The following is a 17,960-nucleotide window of genomic DNA, read 5'->3' on the forward strand; positions in this document are numbered from 1 at the left end:
TTCATTATCTCATTTATTTCCAACATAGTATATTAGACTTCAGATCAAATTTCCAAGAGAAACAAATCCCAACGTGGAATAACAAAAACTATTGTTCTTAAAATAAATAAACAGGCATTATTTTACTATAAAATAAAATGAAAATAAGGACATGATTCCAAGCTTTAGCATAGTTATCACATCACACAGCAGAGTAATTACATCCTTACTATCAACAGTCAACAAACAAAGGTTGCTTTCACATCAGTTATGTACTGTGTACCGGTATGTTTTCAAAGGGACAGTACACAGTGAATTCAAAGCACAAAATACTTACAGAATACACTGAGACTTAAGTTCGGTAATATGTATCTCTTTATCAACGGACATACAAATACTAAAGTTTGTCAGTTGGAGGTGGTCACCAGCTAATGTAAAGAGCAGCAGGTCCCATATACTGTACCTCAGTTAATATAAATGAAAGCTTTCAAACTTAAAAATAACCAGCAGAAATATAAAACTGTCAGTATCTTTCTGGAAGATAATGAAACTGCATGAACATATCAAGAATTCAAGGAGAAAACAAACTGGTCATGCACTGACAAAACAAGTAAAGAAAAAAAAACCTTTTGAAATTACAAAACCACAGGCACAAACACAGGGCAGGAGAGAGACGAGGCGGGGTATCACATGTGATGAGGTAACGTAACAGAGATCCAGTCTGCCCCCTTCCCTTTAGGACCGGCACAGGCAAGAAGACAGGGCAAGCATGCATGCGTAGAGAAACACAGCGCCAACCGGAGAGAAGCTACTGCCACCACAAGTAGCGAGAAAGACAGGAAAAGAAAACAGGGTGAGAGACGGAGAAAGAGAGTTGTGAGACAATCGCCATGGCTACTGCCTGTGTGTGGGGGTGTAGCCAGAGAGAGGAGCTGTCACTCACGTGCGGATTGCAAGGCAACAAGAGAGAGCAAACGAGTGTGGAAAGAGGGCTGTCGTCTCCATTCAGGTTGTATGTTTATCAGCAAAGCTGCACTGACTCCTAAGTCAGAGAACACAATGCACTCGTTTGCCCTGGTGTCCAAACTAAAGCTCAGTGTTCAAAGTGCTTCTAAAACAAATGAGTGCAGAGATGTTTCAAGCCAACAATCAGTGTTATTTATGTATGATCAGTATATAGTATATGTAAGCTATATACCCCAATATACATACACGTGTGGACAGTAACCGTGACACATTACTGTGCTAAATAAGGCCTGGAATTGAATTCATCTGGAATAGCAGAATCACTGTTCCAGTGCAAAGATTTATTTGCTTCTGTTTCGTCCGACTGACAGAAATGTAAACATGCTTTCTAAGTGGCGCAGACAGAACGCCTACTTTTCTTTGCCACAAGAATTAACCAATTGAATTCCGGCCTATTGGTGTTGGTGTTTTGCATGGGTATTTTGGCGTGGTGTTTGTCATAATGCTAGATTAAATGCAGGTTTACGAGTCCTCAGTGTGTAACAAGGCTGTCTCAGACTCCCCCCCCCTTAAACAGGTACCGCCCCTAAGGGCCAGGTACAGAAGAACAACAGGCAGCCACAACATGAAAATACTCATCCCCAGTTAGAAAAACAAGAAGCAAGCTTGCAAAAACAATCAGTAGGAAAATGACTCGAAATGGTGGTTGCCCAACAATGTGTTGTTTTTGCTCCGTTCAAAAGAAACCCACTGGATTTCTGCACTGGGTCGCAAATTGGACCTGCTTTGCAACTCGTCCCTCTAGTCTGTCGTCTCTCTGACTACAGTTCTAAGAGGAGGGCGCTTTTGGCAAGGACCTGTGCCCTGCAGTCCCTGTGCGTGCCAAAGACTTTTAGGAATCTGCAATAAGAAAAAAGCAAACAAAAAAGCAAACAAACAAAAATCACACAAGACATGTTAGAGGCATTAAGACAAGAGGAAAGTAATTCCATGACATTCCTTGATCTTTGGACAATCATTCTGACAGTTTGCGAAAACGTCCTGGCTATGCGGCACAAGAGCATGTTTCTGACCATCAATAGAAAATCATAGTACAGAAAACCTGAGGCTGCATTTGTTACTTTTCAAAACAGAGGAACACCATCTAGTTGTAATACTATTTTATTCATGTCATCTGGCTAACTTGGACTTATTATTTGGTTGTGGCATGCAGAACTACTTCATGTCAAATAAAGAAACAAAGCAGGGACAAAATAAATGATTCACGATGGAATGATGGTGTTTGCATTACCATGTATCACAGAATGAAATGAAGGTCAGCCTTTTGAGAACACCACTGAAAACTTAGCACGATATTCAGTAGTTCAGGCTCTTCAGTGAACCCCAAGATTTTGGAAAGGGTCAACAACAACTTGGCAAAGACAAAACGCTACTATTGTGTCGCTGCTAATCAAGATAGCATGCAAGTGTGTCCTTTTCTAAATGTCACATTGCTTTTGCTGCGGTGTAAAAATGCAAGTCCACTTTAAAACTTTGAAACATGTCCACATGCGACAACTGATTTAGTACGCCTCTCCCCTTTGCAGGCTTCACAGTCATCCACTGGCAAACATGGCTGCTACTCAAGCGCAGTCACCTATACCATGCACTGTGCATGCAATGCATTGGAGGCTGGAAGAACCTAACTTGCATAAAAATAGGGTCTCTTTAAGCATGCAATAATAGCTATTCCCACTAGGAACTGATATGTTCAGGTGTAGTGCTTTCCAATAGGAGAAACCGTACTGTACATACAGCCTATATTTGCTGGTCAAATAAATGAAGAAATGTACACTGGTTATTAATATTGGCCTTAAAAGCAAGTTGTAAGTGGCATCAAATGTGGGTTTGAGTCGGCTCCGATTATACATCCACACCCCTTTGAACCCACAAAATAAAAATACTTCTCCAAAAACTTGAATGGGAGCAAGATGACAGAACATAAAAACACAAGTACAAATGGAAACGCAGTCCGGCACTCTGTTCCTTCTCGAATTATTCTGGGATGTTTTCGGATAAAACACCAGAGTTCAGGGGAGTTAAAATGTCAGGACGTTAGTTTTTTTGTTTGTCCACCCATTGTGTCTCTCTCTCTCAGAAGGACAATTATATGTATGTCATAGCACCTTTGGCATTCGTGTCGAAAAAGACCTTGATGTAAGAAGTGGGTACATATCCCTCTTCGTCTTGGTTCCGTCGCACTCGAGTCCACCCGTCCCCCTTGTCCTCCTCGATCACATACAGCAGCTCCCCCTCGGCCATGGAAATGGTGCCTTCATTCTGACCTGGGAAGTGAACAAGGCGAGTGGACTAAAATATTCATTTCCCCCGAATCCCAACCCTGGGCCCACTGTGGATGGTTTAACACTCCTGAAGAGATACAAAGCACCGTGTTTGTGAGTAAAACATCTAACGATAAACCACGTATTGTAACCACATAGTGGACATTTTCACTTTTAACCTGCATGGAAATGTTTTTACCCAACTGGTTACCATGAAGGAAGACCCGTCCATGTTTGTTGGTATTTTTGTAGAGCATTTCTGGAAAGAAAAACACCCTGCCAATCTTAGAAACACACGCTTACCTTCGAAAGGGTAGAGGGATTTACAGGTTCCAATGGTTGGGAGAGGGTCATCATCGTCAAAGTCATCGTCGAACTCGGTACTCCGAGATTTGAGGTGATGCTCTGTGCTGTGATCCTCTGTGTAGCTGCCGTCCGGGCTAACCAAGATCAACAGACCCAAAACATGAATACTGTACAAGCAAACCCACATAATCCAGTCCGAGGCAGTCTACAACACATCGCCCTGAGGCATACGTCATTTCTAAAAACTGAACGACAAGCCTAAAATACATGTTAATCAAAAGCCACTTGAGTTGTGGTGCTTGCTCGTCAACTAATTCTAGCCCTATCTAGTCGAATAAGTGGTTGTACCTCTCTCGGTTAACTGGAGCACAGTTGTTGTTGACAGGTGTGGTAGCCTGGGAGTCATAAAATCCGCTCTGGCGTCGTTGTGGATCCCCCTGTTCTGTTAACCTGGTCTCCACCTCTAAAAGCCAGGCCTGGAGACACACGTCATAGCCGTACACTTTAACTTCATTGGTAATTAGTGATACATCAACCTTTTTAAAGGAGAGCAGAATTCTACGCCCTACCAATTAGATCTAGAAACAAACTGGAATGAGAGGCAGATGAGGGGAAAGACTACGGTGTGAATAACCTGGATGCCCTATAACAGCTCGACTTACTTCGTGTTTCCTTGCATCCAGTTGTAGCTTGTCAATATTTTGGTTAATCTCCTCTAATCTTGGATCCAGACTGTTTGGGTCACCCATGTGTGGGTTCTTGATATACACCTCCCTCATTTTGGTCAGAGCATCCCTTCAATACAAAATTGACAGATTTTAAATGAACATTATTCAATAATAGTCCCACGAATAAATAAACCGGTTAGTTTGAAACACGTTATAATGATTCAGAAACAGACTTTAAATTTGCTGTACCTCTGGTCAATTTCTTTTTGTATTTCCTTGTTAATGTCAATGATTTTGGCATGGAGTTTCTTCCTCCTTTGTTCGGGAGGTAGGTGACTACAATCTTCTGGGCCAGAACCCTATGTAAAAATAAGCCACCAAAAATAAAATCAACACGCAGTCGTACATCAGAACATAATCCCATTAAAAGAAACCTAATGCCACAGAGCGATGACTGAACATCGTTCAACGCTTCACATGTTTTTGACTTTACGTTGTTACAACCATAAAATCTGACATGAGCTGCCGTGGGTGCATTACAAAACCCTCTAGTCTTCAACCATCTAAAGAGATTTGATGGAAACAGTCGTGCTTACCAGTTTGAGGGAAAGCTTTCCAAGGAAGGGAGATGACGGGACGAAAAAGACAAAATGTCAAACTTTGAGACACAGTTATGAAACCGTACAAGCACATGCAGCAATGGAGGGTTGTGGATATTAGGATATAATTAGGATATTATCAGGATATGTGACAGTTTGAACCATTCACCACTGGCAGCATCTGCAGTTCTAACTAACGCTGAACAACAAACGTGTGCAGTCTGGACACGACAGCAGAGTGCACACCCCTTCCAAAAGCCTTTCCGGGGGCCGTGGACCGGGTTGGACGGCGTTGAAACGGAATGAGCAACAGCAGCAGGAGCCTGAAACAGGAACTGGTCCCTAGCCACTGCATCACATTCAGTCAATCTGTCCGTTCAAGAACAACTTACCCCGCGCTTCAGACTCCTTAAGCAGTGCATTTTATGTTTGGAAGTCATGAACTCGTTGAGTCGGTGGGAGAGGGGTTCCTTGGGCTGCTGAGGAGACTGGGGGCCATTGGACACGGCTCCAGGTGAGGGGGAAGTGGGGGGGGGAGGAGGTGGCTGACGCGGGGAAGCTAACAAAGACATAAGCTATGGGTAAGGGTCACGGAGTGGTATGAAACAAGACAACAAGAATGAAAAAAGGGGAAAGTAATAAAATGATGGAAGGACAACAGAAAGAATCCGGTTAACAACACAAGACAGCATTGGTTAGGAGAACAGTGCATGAGATGTTACTGCATGAGGACAAGTGAACATTGTGCTTAACAAGAGTTGAACACTTTTTTTTACTTAAGTCTGAACAGACAAAACACACATGGAATTGGATCCTTCAAACTAGCCATGTGACCAGCGTCTGAAAGGTCACATCTGATGCACAGTATTTTCTTCAAAGAATGCTATGCTGTCAGTTGGCATATCTATTTAATAGCTTGTTAATTGTTTACAAAAAAATTATGTTGCTCTGCAGCTGCAAGCTTGCAGGCTGACTGTTAAGGCTGGCCAAAAGGACTTGTTGAATGCTGGATAATCTTACCACTTCAGGCCTTAAAGGGTACCTACACTATTATTTAAATGTTGCCCCAAAAGCAGCAAATAGTGTAGGAAATCACTGTGTCACCTAAATAGCTTTTTTTGTTTTATAAAGATTCAAACATCTATTTAATTTTTAAAGCTTATTTTATAACCAGGTCGTCCAAAAGTAAAAATGCGTACAGTGAGTGGACTGTAAGGGGACTGTTGGTTTGAATGAACACTGGTGTTGCAGTAATTTAGCTAACAAGTGGAATATCTCCTTGAATTTTGCATTGTGAGTGAGCCTTTTACTAACATGATCAATAATATTATTGAGATTAATCCAATTATAAAAAACCAAGAAGAAGCGGACATTGACATGTTTGTGGTGTATGCTTTGTCACACACTTTTCTATCAGTAACATTAGGATTCCAAAAGTAATTTGAAAAACATAACTTATTTCAGAATAAAGGCGTGCAGTAACTGGTAACCAAGGATGCAGTAACCAAGGCACAAGATAACCTTCATAATTTCTTCAAGATGTAAAAAAAGAATCCCTCCCCTCTCCCGTTGCCCAGCGGGCCGGGTTAAGTGTGAAAACATGGACGTTTCTGTCAGAGGGTTCCACATTGCGGTTCCACATTGCGGTGCCCTGTAGAAGGAGATCCTGGGCTGGATACGGTACTCTACAGGAGACAGTGGACAGTGTTGGTGAATGTGTTGTTTGGCCCTTACCTTGTTTCTCTTTATGAAAGGCCACAGTTTTCCCCGACTGTTGCTGCGACTGGGCTTGCCCTCCCCACGCGAGTTCAGGTAGCTGGACTCTGACACGGTCCGTCTCATCGACATGCTATAGTCCTCGAACTCTACGTCGCCAGGTGGCTCAAAGCCAGACTTGTAGGATTCCACCACTTGCTTTGTGTCCTGTCGGGGGAAATAAGTTCATTCATGTATAATAGACAGAATTATGAATATTCACCAGAAGTATTTCAGCCTGAGGGCAACTTACTGAACCAAATTGCAGAAACTAATTTGCACTTTAAAGTGCAAGTGTTCCTCCCGGAAGCCAATGTCAAAACTACATAATTTTAAAGTCTCTCATCTGCTTCAGGAAGACAAAATTATAGCGAAGACATGGTTTTTCAAACCCACCAAGGAAGGGGCCACAGAGTTAAAGTGCTGATCTAGAACAAGTTTTGTCTGGGTGGGTTAGCGATGCAAAAGTAATGCAGTAAGTCAGTGATAAATGATTAAGAATATAGGATAATTTTGTATACACAGGACGCTACAACCTAAAACAGTAACTATCTGCCATGACATCTATGGGCCAATACCTAGCAACAATCACATCTCATTACCGCGAAAGTGGGACAGCCATTAACAAAGCACCGATGTCAGCCTTTTGTCGGTGTGAATAATTAATCTCCTCCCTTTATTGAGTGGGCCGCTAACCCCTTACTGCTTTAGCAAATAGAGTAGATTATTTTTGCTCTTTCGGCATATATGTCCAGTCATATAAATTCACTAAAACATGTAACAGAATTTTCACAAAATGTGTTCCTGTTCACCCTCCACGGAGACCACAGGGAAACAAGAACCCGTTTCCCTTATACAGCCGTCCTCAACCCGAAAACCCCATGCTTTAGGAATGCCCTTCAAGGTTAATGACTATGTAACAGAACCGTACTGTACCACAGGCAGTAGGACTACTTACCATCTTTGGCTGGATGGAGGCTGCAGCGTTGGTCATGCCATCTAAACATTTGCCGACAATAGGTAACACTTTTCTGTCGACCTCCGCGTACGTCTTCATAGACTCTCCCACTCTCTCAATCCGCTTCTCTTCCATCTCCTGTATTTTCTGCAAAGAAGAGGGCGAACGCCTTAATCAGATGCACGCCTGTCACGGAGACTGAATAGGGCGGATGCAAGTGTTTTGGTGAAGGATGTGTGAAAGTGCCGTAGTACCTGAAAGATGTGAGGTATGAGGGTGTAATAATGCTCATTCTGTTCCTTGTTGAACTTCTGCAGGTAGGAGATGTATTCATTCTTGCTGTCCTCTGCCACCTGGTGTTTCATCTGCGCCTGCTGTCTGGCCTGTACACCGAGAGGGAGTTCAGAAACACCTTTAAAGATGCTGTCTGGCCTGTACACCGAGAGGGAGTTCAGAAACACCTTTAAAGATGCTGTCTGGCCTGTACACCGAGAGGGAGTTCAGAAACACCTTTAAAGATGCTGTCTGGCCTGTACACCGAGAGGGAGTTCAGAAACACCTTTAAAGATGCTGTCTGGCCTGTACACCGAGAGGGAGTTCAGAAACACCTTTAAAGATGCTGTCTGGCCTGTACACCGAGAGGGAGTTCAGAAACACCTTTAAAGATGCTGTCTGGCCTGTACACCGAGAGGGAGTTCAGAAACACCTTTAAAGATGCTGTCTGGCCTGTACACCGAGAGGGAGTTCAGAAACACCTTTAAAGATGCTGTCTGGCCTGTACACCGAGAGGGAGTTCAGAAACACCTTTAAAGATGCTGCCATGCGCACACCGACAGGTGGGACTGTGAATCCTGCGAAGACCTGTGAAGATCACTATGTAGATTCACTGACGCGATACATTTTGTGTTAACAAGCACAACATCGATCACAGCAAAGGAAAAGAAAGATTTGTGAATGGTATACTTCACTTAAATTTTTTTAAAACAACAACAACAGCTTTAACAATTTTTTTCAAGCAATACACTCCCTGTGGTTGGTACACACAGCGTGTTGTAGGAAACAAGCCAAGCGTGGCCTACGACCAAAAATACTACCCACTGGGCTAAAACTGGTTGAATGCAAAAGTATTACATGTGATGGCCATGAATCAATATGGCGAACTGATTGGAATGACCAAAAGTCTTTAACGTAACTGGGGTTTTTTTCTAACCTTTTTTTTATGCTATTGTATAATGTAGTAAACATGTTCTATTTGCATTAGTTAATTTAATCAAATGCTGAAATAATGTCTATGCCCAGTGGGTGGGGACTTCATTCACACAACATTTTATGTTCAATTGATCACATGAGAGAAGCTCTGAAACAACCCACACTTCTTATGAGGTCAAGTTTGGGCATCTGACATTCCAGGATCTCAACAAAGATTCAATTAATATTTCAAAGGCTTTAAACCTCCTCGGCTACATTGAACAAGACACGGAAACATGTCAGAGGGAAGTGCTTAGGCCACAGATACATTAGGGACAGGAAACTATAATCCTGTGTATTTCCTTGACTCTTAGAGAGATGTTGAGAGAACGTTAACAGCATATATTAAAGATGTTATAACACAAATACCAATGAACCTAGTGTTAAATAACATGTCAAAGCTGTGCTATGCTGCTGTTTACTACTCTGCTTTACTGTGATGTGTTACTTTGTGTGAGACTTTCCAATAGCGACAGGAAGGTTTATTTCATCGTCTTAGCAAGTCACAGGCTTTGGTTTGTTAGTGTCATATAATGACTCACCTCAATACTTATTTACAGTGATCAAACGACGGAAACATTGAGCAGAACAAACAACCAGAACATTAACAAAAGAAAAAGACAAAAGGGGGAACACTGTGCATGCACATGATCAACAACCACTCAGAAAAACTGTACATTAACAGGACAACATCTGGATAATATTTCAGCAGACACTTGAGGATTTTATCCAAAGAATCACAGGACTTAAAGTAAACAAACAAAACTTAGAGGGAACATTTTGTATGCATGACATTATACTTCATTTAAGCAATGACACATTTATTTGTGTATATTTGCTGTTTGTTATTAGGTATTACTTGTGTTTACATGTGGCCATATTTTCCCATGTTTTGTGCTGGTAGGTGATCCAACAAAGCATTTTGATTTTGTTTTTATATTAAGAGAAAGAATTGGAAAACAACGACGGGAAGATAGGCTTGGTCCCTGGGACTGGTGGTTAATATACATTATTAAAATGTGTATAACCATGTTATAACCGCTCTAAAACACCACAGAGTATTAAATCTTACTCTGGAAAATGTCTCTGCATGATGCTGTTTATAACGACAACAAAAATATGAAAATAAGGATTAATGGGACAAAGGATTAATACAATTGGGATGAAATAGGAGTTGTACTGGAATGTTTTAGAGCAAATTTAATACAACTCTGTTTCCATAAAAGTTGTGATGCTGTGTAAGATGGAAATAAAACAGAATGCAGAGATGTGCAAATCATTTTAACCCTATATTCAATAGAAAATAGTACAAAGACAACAAATTTCAAAATTTTTATTTAAATTTATATAAATTTATAAAAAGATGTGCCCACTATGAATTTGTTGCCAGCAACATGTTTGAAAAAAAGCCTTGAGAAGTTGGGTAATGCTAAAAAAAAAAGCACCTGGTGGAACATCTCACAATTAATTAGGATAATTGGCAACAGGTCAGTTACATGATTGGGTAAAAAAAGAGCATTCCAGAGAGGGGAGGGGTTCACCACTCTGTGAAGGACTATAATAATAATAATAATAATAATAATAATAATAATGTAAAAATAACATTACTCAACTTAAATTACAAAGAGTTTGGGGATCTCATCATCTCAGGTAAATAATATCATTAAAAGATTCAGAGAATCCCAAGAAATCTCTGTATGCAGCCCCAAGGTCTTGCGCTGCTGTATTATTGTGCTTGGGAAGTATGGTCAGTTCCCCTTCTCCACTACAAATCCTTGTAGATCTAAGGAACGCATTTTCAAAATGTTCCCTGTACTCTGCCGTTTTAAACTTAGGAGGACATGAGGTCTTGGCCCACACCTCCGGAGTACCTCCGGAGTGTGTTGCAGATCAAGACAATACCTGACGATTTCAGCTGCCACTGTGCTGACACCTCCCCCTCCCCCGTGTTGTCCCTCTCCTCATCCATCTGATCATGCTTCTGACCTGGACTAAGTTTAAATAGACTCTGGACTCAGCCCACATGCATTTATTAATTATTACAGTTTGTACTCTTAATATGTTCACCCGTCACAGCTAGAAGAGGACTGGTCACCCCTCTGAGCCTGGTTCCTCTAGTTTTTCCTAGCAACTGAAATTCAACACTAATATTGTTTGCTCCTTGGGGTTTAAGGCTGGGTGTTTTTTAAAAGTACTTTGTGACAACTGCTGATGTAAAAAGGGCTTTATAAATACATTTGATTGATTGATTCGTGGAAATCACTGCGTGGGCTCAGAAACACTGCCGAAATCCATTGTCTGTGAACACAATATGTCACCGAATCCACAAATGCAAATTAAAACTCTACTATGCAAGGAAGAAACCTGATACAAACAAGATCCAGAAACGCTGCGGTGTTCTCCGGGCCGGAGCTCATATAAGATGGACTAAGGCGAAGTGGACTGTCCTGTGGTCTGACAAATCAAAAGCTGAATTATTTTGGGGAATCATGGACGCCGTGTCCTCCGGGCTAAAGAGGAAAGGGACCATCTGGCTTGTAATAAGCACACAATTCAGAAGCCAGTAGAAGTGACAATATGGGGGTGATTAGTGCACATGGCATGGGTGACTTGCACATCTGTAAAGGCACCATTAATGGTGAACAATATATACAGGTTTTGTAGCAATATATGCTGTCATTCAGGGTCTCTTTCAGGGAAGGCCTTGCTAATTTCAGCAAGACAATGCCAAACCACATTCTGCACGTATTACAACAGCATGGTTCCGTAGTAAACCTGTCTGGGTGCTAAACTGGCCTGCCTGCAGCACAGACCTGTCACCCATTGAATTATGCATTATGAAACGAAAAATACAACAAATTAGACCATCAACTATTGAGAAGCTGAAATCCTCTATCAAGCAAGAACGGAAAAACATATCACAATTGGTCTCCTCAGTTCCAAGACACTTAAGGAGTATTGTTAAAAGAGGAGATGCAACACAGTAATAAACATGTCCCTGTTACAACTTATTTGAAACGTGTTGCTGGTATCAAATTCAAAAAGGGCCTGTATTTTTTCAAAAACAATAAAATTTCTCTGGTTTAACACTTAAAGTTGTCTTTTTACTATTTTCAATTAAATATATGGATGAAATGATTTGCACATCATTGCATTCTGTTTTATTTGCATTTTACGCAGCGTCCCAAATGTTTTGGAAACAAGCTTAGACAAATTGTATAAATTGCACCATAGTCAATGGCATGTTTAGACTATAACAATAATACATTTTTAAAAAGCCTTTGGGCAATCAATTGGAAGCACATAAAGAGTATAAATAAGGCTATATGCAAAAATGTCTGAACTACCCATTTATTATGTTTAATTGTTTCTATTGACTGCAGTCTAACTGAATTTTTAAGAGCCCAGCATTTCCTTATTGTAAGAACCCATTCCAAACCCTAACATTGTCCCTTTAACGTTGTGGGAGATCTTTGGGGATCCAAACAGGCAGCCATATGAATATGATGGTACACTGAACATAGATCCTTACAAACATAAAGACACCTTATAAACCTACCTTGAGAGAGCATCGCTTTAAGACATGTTAGAAAACAAAAACACTGAGTTAGTTTCAGAGCACTACAGACAGATTTTACATGTCCTATTTATGTGAACATTTATTTGTATATACTACAAAAAGGCTTAAGCTATATCGAATATATTTTCAGATATTTTGTACATCAGTAACTGACACACAAAATGATATTAACATCTAGTGATAATCTATTCTGTTTATGTTAGTCCATTTAAGCTTTCTACAATTCCTTACTGCATGACATCAATTTCCTGAGGTTTACAAACTGTTTTTTATCTTGTTACAGCTACATGCAGTGTCCATATACCACCAGAAACAGTTCCATTCAACCCCAGTGGTTATTTAAACTCTAAACCGTGGACTTCAGTCCAGTTTTGCCCATTGACTAATCAGATAACTGTAAGATCTGAATTACAGGCCATGATTTGACATCCCAGGCAGGTTGTCCATGACAGGCAGGGCAACATGGGCGTCAACCTTCCTGAGCTGAGGGCTGTTGCCGGATGACAGCCTGCTAACCCTACTATACAGTACAATGACCTACTGGAGCTGTTCCTACACTGGACAAATATGACACCTAATACACTGTATAAACATGTCGTAAAAAGCACTGTTTAGGGAAATCAATACTGATCAAAGGCACACTGGTACAGTCACACAGCTTGAGTAGCATGTGAGGCACTGAATTTAGGGGAGCAATGAAAAATCCCCATAGTTAAAGCTCTGTGAAGCACAATGTCTGCCAGGAGTCAGTGATGCAGTGGTTCTTTATGGCTCCCACTCCTCTTCCAACAGCAGTCTCTTGACTGTGAAGCTGCTGCCGCGCACACCAGGCTAACAGCTCAATGGGGGGTAGGTGAGCAGTGACTAAGAGCAGCCACATAGACACCCACACGCACACAGTACCTAAGCTCCACCGACACACACACGCACACAGTACCTACGTCCCCCCGACACACACACGCACGCACACACGCACGCACGCACACACACGTGATGAGGTCAAGCCACTGGGGGATCGGAGTGAACACGTCGACATCAGTCAATAACTGACCTTTTCTACATCCGCTTTAGTCACATTGATGTCAGCGTCGATCTTGTCGAAGTACTGCTGGGCTCGGTCTGCTTCCTTGCAGTCCCTCTCGAACCTCCGTTTACTCTAAGGAGAGGCAATTCGCACGTCAAGATGGAACGGTTCCGTCGTGCAACATACACCTTGAATGATTCCTCTCCGCTGCTTGACTAGCACTGAAATATGTGCTGGTACTCATTCTGGGTGCCTGCATGGTTTATATTTAGGATCTCCACAATACTTTAAAAAATAACATTCTATTAGATGAACAGGCACTGAGGCAGCAGGACATGAAAGCGCTGGTTCTCAGCTACAGTGAGACACTGCCTCCCCCCTAAACAAAAGGGCACTCACAGATTCCAGTTGTTTCCAAGAGTTCTCAATGTGCTGCTGAGCTCTGCGTCCATCATGGAAATGCTGAATAAAAACAGACATGTAAAAACAAACGTGTTAAAATATACACCGCTTTATGAATAAAAGTAGAATAATTTGTAACTTCAACACTTTACAGTTAAGTACGCTGTAAAAAAAAAAAAAATAATTACCCAAATTGATTTTAGGTGCAGTATTGCCTAAACTAGCTAGTTAACAGTAACAGGCATATATGTAGAGGCAACCAACACAAAATTGTAAAATGAAAATATTGTTTCATTAAATTCAAAGCATGAAATACCTGAAAGAAAACAACAACACAAAATATTTCTCAACCTGTAATTTTCAATGTGTTTTGAAGCACCACTTTAAGCAGCCAGTGTTCTCCCATCCTGGGACAGACCAGCCCTGACCCTGCTTAGCTTTCACTGCAAACAAGCACTGGGATGCCGAGTGCTGGAAACACGTTTCAAAACACCATCATGACAATGCCAGACTGACACATTGATTTTGTGTGCTGCACTGAAATATGAACAATGCTTTTGACCTCAGTGGGAGTTACTCATTGACAAACAGCAAAGACGACAAATTCCTATTTCTAGAAAATGTCCACAGGCTTTCACCAACAAAAACTTTAGATGAGGTTATCTTCTGGATGGGCCAGCAGAAAGAATAGAGCAAATTTGACAAGACCACATGATCAATATATATCTTTTTATTTTGTATTTGGTGTCTCTGCTGATTTGTTTGGTCACACGCATAAGCTACTTGAACATCACTTCAAAATATATGTGCTCTTACCAGGCTCTATGAGCTAGCAATTCAAGTATGTGGGTGACGTTGGTATATTTTTCTGAGAGAACTAACTGTAGTGGCCTTGGTTGGTTCATTGGTCTAAGCTGCAGCTTCTTTTTCAGCATAACCCCTCTAGTCGAATTTTCCACACTTACCTGTCAGAAAGTACAAAAGGCCTAAGTACTTCCTAAGATTCCACTTAACAAAAACCACCAGTGAAATGAATAAGCCTCTCCAGACAGAATGCACATAATACCAGACACCTAAAGATTTGAGACACAGCACCCACTAGAGGATGTTCAAGAAACACACATGTTGGATATTAACATGCCACATCAATGCCACTAGCACAACATAATAATGTTTTCTCAGCAAGTCACACAAAAATGCTGGCCCAACATTGTTATTGGAGCACCCCCAAATATTTCATTAGTTTCATTTTAAGTGTATTATTAAAAATATTGTCAAGAGACATCAACTTATCTGATGACATCTCTTACAATATTATTTATGAATGAAATTTGCCAGCCAAAATGCTCAATATCCCCAACACAAAGACACATAATACATTGGGCCCTTAGCTTTGGCATGGGAAAAAAACAGACAGAACTAAACTAAAGAATGTGATTACCTGATGTGAATCTTGACTGGTTTATTACACAGCACATACAGGAAACTGCAAGAACACTCACAGTGTGTCACATATGACTGAAAGGGACTTCTGTTTTTGTTATACGGCAGTTTGGCTGTCAGCTAACGTGTAATGCCTGAGCGTTATCGCACAAATCTGCTGAATCAGTTACTGAGGTAACTGTGGTTGAGTCGGAGTTCGACCGTAGATAAACTGGCTCACCTTTTAGACAGCTACATTTCTATAGCACGGAATCCTCTGAAATAGCTGAGTATGCACAAATCCAGAGGACAATATCATGTTTAAATGCTGGTTATTCTTTTGAGATGCAATCCTTTGCCCTTTGATGAAAACGTGATTTTCTGTGAGGTCTTAGCTTCGGTCCACATCCACTAATCTTTCCTCACATCCACATGAACACCACTCATCCTAAATGAAATGACTTGGCTCCTCCCCCTCATACCCTGCCTCCAACCAAAACCTCAGAGTATCACGGTACTGAAACTCACCGATCTATCCGTACCAATGCAAATGTATAGATGATGCAACTTAAATCACTGAGTAGATCAGTCAGTGTGCAGTTGCCCGCTGTCGTTTTGACCCGTATGAACTAGGCCTGCTTCCACTCTCATTAAAGAAGTGCAACACACATAACGACGTGCACCCATCTCTCTACTTAGGTGCTGCTTATCCCCATGCAGCCTTGACTTCATATCGTTCATTGGAACATACCCTCATAGTGGGATGAAGCCTAGAACTGCGATTTGAAGGTAACTGAAGCTGGCTGGCTTGAGTACACCTGGCCTGTTCTGTAGGACAACCCCGGTTTCAGAATCTTCAGTTAATTGGAGGAAATTCTTTCAGAATATAATATGGATGCCTCATTAGCTTAGACCAACCCCATCAGACCCCAACGTGAGCTTATTTTATTTATTTTAAGTTGAACAACACAAATGTAAACAAACGTCAGCCTCCAAACATAATTAAATGATATGATCACACTGACCTTTGAGCCTTATCTATGAATTTGAGAGCAATTACATTTCTCCACAATAAAGCTTTTTGGCAAAACCAGGCTAAAGGATAAACTAAATACAGTTTCAAAAGAAATTAATCTTGCTTGCACTGAGCATGCTGTAAGACAAAGGGCCTGAAATAAAGCCTTATAAAATGGTGTGTGTGTGTGGCGTAGGGGGAAGAAGAAAAGATCAGCCATATATACGCTGTCATATTAGTTCCAGCCACCAGTTCCAAACAGAGGCCATGGCCACAGCACCATCCATAGTGGAGACTACTACAGAGGCATGATGGGAGAGGGGGCAACCTTCTAACACAGTGACCCGGATACTTGACCCAGTTCATCCTTGGGATGTACTGGATGGGATGCAGTGTAAAAGGATAGGCAACATGACATGACAGATTCTCAGCTTGGTCCCTAGCTCTGTGGGACAGAGGAACGAAAGTTACCAACTCCATTCCAATTCCATTCTGCCTCTGTCTAGTAATTCCATTTGCACATTTTTGTAGATTTGATTCTGTGACTCTTGGTTTGTTGTTTTTACCAAACTAGTTGACCTCGTGATTTGGTTCAGATAATGTAGGAAATATCAATCACCTCCGGATAGTCTAGTTACAAAATGGGGGATGTGCCAAAATACCATGTTTTACCGATTTTCTCTCTGCTTTCAGGTCTTGGATGTAGCGTGTCAGCTCACAGATGATATGAGTAGTGAGATTCTCAGCGATGACCTCGTGTTGTCCTGCATAGTCATTCAACTCATTCAGAGTCATCAGGAATGCTCGACAGGATGTATACCTGGTAACAAGAAGAGATTACAAACACTCACCTATTTCACATCATTCTAATAACACCAGCTTTATTATAGAAAAAAACAAGAATGTCAAACTTCTACAGAAGTACATTAAATGAGTACATTAAATAAGTTGTCTAAGAGTTTTCGATATAATAAGGGAATATCCAGTATTTGTATAATTTCATTAGAAATAATGGGGAAAAAATGTTTCAAGAGAAAATAGTCCTGTCAATATAAAAACATATAATTTCCTAACCAAACAAAGGATTAAACATACATTTGTTACTAAAGGGGTTAATAACAGACACAGATAAAGGTCTCATCAGGAAAAGGCTACACAGACATTTCTGATTCTTAAAGTAACATTACATTTCAGACTATATATACACAGACCAGGTAGGTAAAACTTTACATATAAATCCTTCTGGAAATATCCTTGACCAAAGCTACACAGTGAGCTCTGAGCATTAAGCAGATACAGACTGTTTTCCTGCAAACAATGAAATTCATGAATTCAAAAAAGCTATTGTTACCCACTAAGGACTGGAGATTAATCTAGACTTAATTTCCACTCACTTGTATTCATCTTCCTCTCTTGAGTTTTTCTTTAGCTGATATTTTTTCGAGAGGTTTCTGTTGGAGAATGGGTACAGCTTTCAGTACAGGTACAGAAAACATACAGCACACTGGAACTGGCAGCCTTTGAGAAATATGTCTGTGGCCTCAGCCCTTGTGTAGGACTACATCTGGACTAATGCTGTATCTTCATTTGAAAGAAAGAAAAATTCTAACTTAAAAAAAGACTTTGAATGCTTCTGGATTTCCACTCAAGTGTTCCAGTCTTGATTTGCCCTAAAGACTATTTTCTCCATTAATTAGAAATCATATGAATCATATGA

The 17,960-nt window shown here is 40.9% G+C and overlaps 1 protein-coding gene across 7 annotated transcripts in view; it reads right to left on the minus strand.

Moving 5' to 3' along the window:
• The window catches only part of fnbp1a (formin binding protein 1a), a 21,697-nt gene continuing 3,737 nt past the window's right edge, over positions 1-17,960 (minus strand). For 3 of the 7 annotated variants that reach the window (XM_034296536.1, XM_034296539.1, XM_034296542.1), the window contains exons 3-17: positions 17,638-17,694; positions 16,916-17,063; positions 13,804-13,866; positions 13,432-13,536; positions 12,360-12,374; positions 7,807-7,935; positions 7,553-7,699; positions 6,574-6,762; positions 5,232-5,414; positions 4,837-4,851; positions 4,490-4,599; positions 4,235-4,367; positions 3,921-4,048; positions 3,570-3,706; positions 1-3,269 (exon numbers count right to left, since the gene is read on the minus strand). In XM_034296536.1, coding sequence (XP_034152427.1) covers positions 3,091-3,269; positions 3,570-3,706; positions 3,921-4,048; positions 4,235-4,367; positions 4,490-4,599; positions 4,837-4,851; positions 5,232-5,414; positions 6,574-6,762; positions 7,553-7,699; positions 7,807-7,935; positions 12,360-12,374; positions 13,432-13,536; positions 13,804-13,866; positions 16,916-17,063; positions 17,638-17,694 — 1,738 coding nt within the window. In that variant the 3' untranslated portion in view covers positions 1-3,090. The remainder of the gene's footprint in view (positions 3,270-3,569; positions 3,707-3,920; positions 4,049-4,234; positions 4,368-4,489; positions 4,600-4,836; positions 4,852-5,231; positions 5,415-6,573; positions 6,763-7,552; positions 7,700-7,806; positions 7,936-12,359; positions 12,375-13,431; positions 13,537-13,803; positions 13,867-16,915; positions 17,064-17,637; positions 17,695-17,960) is intronic. The other 4 variants (XM_034296537.1, XM_034296538.1, XM_034296540.1 and 1 more) reach the window with 4 other exon arrangements.

This window comes from Esox lucius, chromosome 13 (assembly GCF_011004845.1).
Source record: "Esox lucius isolate fEsoLuc1 chromosome 13, fEsoLuc1.pri, whole genome shotgun sequence".
NCBI classification, from domain to species: domain Eukaryota; kingdom Metazoa; phylum Chordata; class Actinopteri; order Esociformes; family Esocidae; genus Esox; species Esox lucius.